Source organism: Physcomitrium patens, chromosome 4 (genome assembly GCF_059467195.1).
Source record: "Physcomitrium patens ecotype Gransden chromosome 4, ASM5946719v1, whole genome shotgun sequence".
Lineage (NCBI taxonomy): Eukaryota > Viridiplantae > Streptophyta > Bryopsida > Funariales > Funariaceae > Physcomitrium > Physcomitrium patens.
The window spans coordinates 11,259,541-11,265,206 of record NC_143413.1 but is presented as its reverse complement, the minus strand read 5'-3'; the positions used below and the strand labels follow the sequence as shown (position 1 = coordinate 11,265,206).

At 46.2% G+C, this 5,666-nt stretch overlaps 1 protein-coding gene across 4 annotated transcripts; it reads left to right on the top strand.

The window, feature by feature from the left end:
• The first annotated feature begins 1,242 nt into the window (after positions 1-1,242).
• Positions 1,243-5,412, top strand: LOC112281063 (uncharacterized). Of its 4 annotated transcripts, XM_024517226.3 has the most exons (4): positions 1,401-2,347; positions 2,825-2,885; positions 3,453-3,583; positions 3,796-5,412. In XM_024517226.3, the coding sequence occupies exon 4, from the start codon at positions 3,938-3,940 to the stop codon at positions 5,102-5,104; it is 1,167 nt and encodes a 388-aa protein (XP_024372994.1). In that variant the 5' UTR covers positions 1,401-2,347; positions 2,825-2,885; positions 3,453-3,583; positions 3,796-3,937; the 3' UTR covers positions 5,105-5,412. The 4 variants fall into 4 exon arrangements, with proteins under 4 accessions (XP_024372995.1, XP_024372994.1, XP_024372993.1 ...); XM_024517227.3 differs by lacking the exons at positions 1,401-2,347; positions 2,825-2,885 and adding an exon at positions 1,243-1,390; XM_024517225.3 differs by lacking the exon at positions 2,825-2,885.
• The last annotated feature ends 254 nt before the right edge of the window (positions 5,413-5,666 follow it).

Sequence of the window (5,666 nt, the reverse complement as noted above, 5' to 3'; positions counted from 1 at the left end):
AAGCCAGTTCTGATATGGGATTTTGCCGGATTCTGTACGGAATTCCAAGGAAAGCAAGATTTTGCACTTAGAAGAATTGCAGAGATGGTTGCATGTGTTGCTTTGCAGGTGGAAAAAAAGGGCCAAGTTGCAATCTTCCAAATGAGTGCCTACTGGCAAGCATTCCCTCACGGTTACTCAACATAGGAGCAGATGGCAAAAAGAGAAGGTATGCTACACACTCTCCTTGCTCTTGCTTCCAGTTTTCTTGCATTTACTGTATGTTTATTTATTTTTGTTACATGTGAGACAGTGAAAGGTGTAAGAAGTTGGATATTGTCCCATAGAGGGTGACTATCCCAGATAACATGACTCCAACCTCCAACTCCCTCATTTGCTCCTGCAATGGTTTTTGTCACCTTCACCTCATAAACATGATAAATGTTATGGGCACTATTTAAGTTATCCCATTCCTTTCTCTGCATCCATCATCAGCCCATCACAGTACCCTCTCCCCCTTCTGTCTTGGTGCTCAGTTAAAACAGGGCAGGTCCATTCAGTCATGGCTTCCTGAGGCAAGCTGCTTGCCCTCACCCATCCCCCTCCTCCTCACCCCCCCCCCCCCCCCCATTACTACCTGCTGAGTACCACACCCTCATAACTCCACTCTACTATCTCTCTGAATGCCTCTCTGCCTCAACTTCACTGGGTTCCCTATTTAAGCTGGGTCCAACCTCCAAGTGAGCTCATCTATCTCATATCAAAACATTTAACTTTTTTCCTGCAAGTTAGTAAGCAAGTAATTCCATATCTATCCAAAACAGAACTTGCAAGGAAGTATTGACAATGTCAAACAAAGTTGGTTTCTTTTACTTGTCATTGTATCATGTACTGGGGGTGCTGCAGGGGGCTAATGTCCTTGGAATGCTAATGCATGTCTGTTGCCTTTTCCTCTGAATAGTACCCATATTTGCTGCAATGAACAAAAGAAAAGAAAGGCAAAGGGAAGGAAGCAAAGATTGGCAACTTTTTTTAGGGCTGCATCATTTATCATTCTTCCTTCATTGCCCTTTTTTCACTGGCTCCACCCTCAGTGCATGGTCTCCATGCTGCTCCCAAATCCCTATACTATCTCCCCGCCCCCACAAAGACTGCTTTTTTTACTAATTTGGGCTCTGACGAGATGACCGGCTCGCCCAGTTCCAGGCGGTTGCTGTCTGTCTCTGTGTAAGTCTGTGTGTCTGGCTGTGTGTCTGTGTGTGAGAGTGAGTGTGTGTGTCTGTCTGTCTCTCTGCGTCTCTCTCTCTCCTCCGGCTTGGTGTGGGCTCGGCTAGGCTGAAGAAGGGGCGTAGTAGGCCCAGGCTGCCGAGGGTTCGTAAGCCGCAGGAGAGGACCGGCTACAAAGCTGGTGGTAAGTACCATCACGTCTTGCCTAGAGGTTTATTAGTATGTTGATGGCATCCAGCTCCATTATCACCATCATCATGGCTGGATGATGGTGCTGCCCACCCACGGGACTATCTGGGCACCCCCTACGATAAGCTTCTTAATCGGCGTCCCTACCCTAGTGCTCTCCCACATACAATCAGCATGCAATGGTTTTTTTTTTTTTTTTTTTTTTTTTTCTCTCCCCACCTCTCTTCCTCCTTGCACTCCACCTCCTCTTTCCCTTGTTCCAAGCGAATTATCCCGCCCGGCTAGCATGATTCGTCTCCAATTTTCGAATGAATCCTGGTAGTGTTGCAGGTTTGTTGCCCGACAGGATTTGCGCGTCTTTTCTTAGGTGGCTAGTCAACTAGACAGAAAACCTTGTTTCAGGAGATTTCGAGAGAGAACGGGAAGGGTTGGCGTTGTCATGCGTTTGCAGCCACTCGTTGCGAATGCAGCAAGTTTATAGGCCGCGTGCTGGTGTGTTTTGACGAAGAGATACAGAGCGTAGTGGCTGATATCCGTTGAAACCTATGGTTCATGCAGCGGGGATTCAATCTGACCAACTTGCAGTCTTCTGAGCAGTAGCGTTGATCCTTGATAGCTTACTTTTAGATGTGGAAGTGCAATAGGAGTGCTGACTCAAACGCCAGACTCTTTTGCAATTGTTCGGCCTAGGGCTGCACGTTCTGGTTATTGACGATCGTAGTTTCACGCTATGTGTCATGGTTGTTGAACCAGTTTGTTAAGTTGGATATCTCGCGTAGTAGTTAATCCAGTAGGGTTGCGGTGGTGGTCACCGAGAAACCGATGTTGTGAAGTGAAGATCACTCAAACTGTTCTTGCTTAAGAGGTAAATTGGTTAGGATTGCGTCCTTGAGGACACGCTACGTCTGATCCGTGAAGAGGAGGATACTTGGACTGTGTTCACGTCGTTCAGGTGAGATTATTTTTCCTACACATGGTCAGAGCCATTATGAAATGCTTTACGTAACTTTAATTCCCTATGGCTTGTCGCTCAAGGATGGTGACACCTGCACCGTAATCGGATTTAGCTTCCGAGGGTCGTTGTTGAGGGTACCTTTCCTGCTACTTTCTGTGTGCATGGCATTGATAAACATACTCTAGTTTTGGAAGACGCTGTAATAAACTCTGTGGCCGTCCTCGATCATGCTGAATACATGTTGAAGCAGCAGCGTTGAGTCTCATTCTGGAAGCAATGAATAGCCGTACCAGCTTCGTGTTCAGGGTCCTTGATCACAGTATCAGGAACTTGCAAAAACTAACATGGTCTACAGTATGTATCGGCAGTTCTATTCCTACACCAGAGTCCTTCGACAGTGAATCCCAGTAGTTTATTTTCCTTTTATTATCACGACTGTTCCAAATCAGACAGATTCTGAATGGTTCTCAACAGGGTACGCAGGGAATTTGATCTCGTAAAACACGAAATATTAGTCTTCGATCTGCATCTCGAGGTCGGCTATTTCCCCCTTTCCCCTACATTCTGTTATTTCTGGGTGTACCGGCCCTTCTAGTCTTCTGTCAGTCTGAAAACACTGCAGTTCTATCGTTTGCAACAGTGTCATAATGCTGGTGAACAATGAGGAGTATCTTGGGACACTGTATTCAGAGCCAATCATCTGCATTTCACTAGATTGTACTGGACATAATTTCAGAGCCCGGAAGTCATGAATCAAATATCACCTCCACGGTTTCTTGGATTTGTTTGAAGTATTGTCATCTGCCCTTGGTCTTTGACCCTAATGTCAGCACTCGGCATCCGTATTGATTGGCTCCATCGATGTCTATTTGGAAGTTGACGTTAGTTTTACTTCTCATGCTTAGATTGCTGTCGTTCGAGTGTCAGATCTAAGTTCTGCCTGAACTTAGAGCTTTTGTGTTTTTGGCGCTGTGCAGTCCTCGTACTCTTCAACCTTTGGAAGTGGTCTTGTTAATGTGCACTGGTTTAATAATCTTCTGAGTTGTTCGAAGTAATGACCTCCATGCGTTTACATTTTGCCCACTGCTCGCACAATTTGCAGGAAGATCAGGGAGATATCTAGCTGAGGTGGGATTTGGCAGTCATGTTTCACTACAAATCTGGACTGATCACGCGCACCTCAGCATTAGAACGTTAATCGATGGCCCAGTTTCACACGCTAAGCTCCGAAAGGTGAGAAGCTTTCAGTGTTGTACATGCTTTCCTGTTGTTTGGATGAGAGCGCACTTTCTCTTGCAAAAGTGCCTCGGGCATTTTAATTTCATATGGCTTGTAAGCATTGATGTAGGTTGGGGAGGACCTAGACGTCTCTGCTGAACTTTTTCTACACCGTGCTATACAGTGGTTCATATGTGTCAATGCCTCATCCTTGGTCTCTGTTGTAGATGTCCGCAGAAGATTACGAATGATGTTGGAAGATCAGGAACATCTACGGAAATCGTATGCATGCTCTGCATGTGACGAGAATCGGCAATCCAAAGACCCATGTGTAGACCTCGCTGCGCAGTTGTTCAAGCTTTTTGATCAATGAAGAGTTATGTAATGTTGAAACTACGAGTTATGTCTTCGACTCAGTCCTTGCAGACAGGAGCACCGCATCAATCCTGCCAAAAGATACGTGAGGGTCGTTACACGGAGGACGATCCCAGCAGACCAAGCATTAATACTGATGTGGAGTTGGAAACAATTTATGACATTCTCTATGGAGAGGAAGCTATCACGTCTGGGTCGGACTTCGTGAGGTTAGTGAGGATGTGGCAGGACCGTCGGGCGAAGGCAGGGACCTCCTTCCTTGTGCTGCATTGTGTTCTGCTGGGGCATGAAGCACAAATGCTACGACAGAAGTTCAGCTTGAAGCGCAATACAAGCGTACAGATTGTTTACTCGGATGTACGGGAAGGAGATGGTGTAGCAGGAAGCGGCGTTAATTTGGACACTTCCATTTTTAAAGCCACGTGGAAAACAACCATGAAAGAGAAAGTGAAGACAATTAAGGAACCCATAACTGTGTTTCTCGGAAACACGTTGCTGAATGGGATTCATCTCAGCGATTTCACTCTGGATGACATACTCATAATGTACGTTCCAACCATATTTGCTGAGTTTTATGCACATTCATTATCGGCATTGATGAACTCTCTCCATACCTTCACGCCATTCCTAGACGACAGTTCCCGAACATCCAGCCGTGGAGGTAAAGTAAAAGCTCCAGCTCCAGTTTGTTGCTTAGAGAATGCCGTCACGCACTCCCAGCGCAAGCGAATGTCTGAGAGAGACCAGGCATTATATGACAGTGCAAATCTTGTGGCGAGCCAACTCTACAATGGCATATCATCTTACTTCGGGCCACAAGTGTGTCGCGACCTTGAGCAACGATCGGCTGGACTTGGACACGATCTAAGGATAGGATTAGAAGGTGAGACCGTGCCGTTTCATAACCTTTACGTTGCCAGAGGTGGCGAGGTGCAATTACGACGGGGCCTGGGCGATAGCGCGGGGTTTGAAATTGTTTGTTGGACTGCATATGGCTCCCCTGAGGGTGGAGAATTTGTCATACCTGGTCTTCTGTACAAGTTTGACACTGGTCAAGGTAGCACCATCCTTTTCCGCCCGAATCATTACTACCACGCCACCCTTCTACCCGAGAACAGAGACATTGTGAATGAGAAATTTGCAGTAGCTCTTGTAAGTTGAAGGAACCTATTAGTGTGTAGTCTAGCCTGTGATTTTATAACTCAAAGAAGCGTAGCGGCCGATCCTTGGCGATGTATGATCTCGTACACCGAGGGTCTGTCGTAGTCGGTAGAGATCCCTGTTTCAGTTTCATAGTTAGATCTTGTCAGTGAGAAAAATGGTAGCGACACATGTTGAATGTCGTGGTCAGCGGTAGCGATGTTTTGCTTATTCATTTACTTCTGCACTCTTCTGGCACTCCAAAATATTGAAGGTAATGATAATTGGCAAATAGTGTATCGCTTCGCGTTTGATGTTGGTGGTAATAATTCTTGCAACAACTCAGTTCTGCTTCAATGTGAGTTGAGGCCACCGTGGGAGTTGCTTCAGGGTGACGCAAATTCTTGCTTCAAGGACCTATCTGCAGCACTGGCAAACTCCGAAGCTCCGGCAATGCATGCTTCGGAATTCTCAGACGAGAAATAGGTGGAGCCAGACAAGTTCACAGGCAAATTCTAGCAATCAGTGCTCGTCTCGAGTCTTGACTTGTACCTCTCCATTCTCAAATAGTATCTCAAGACAT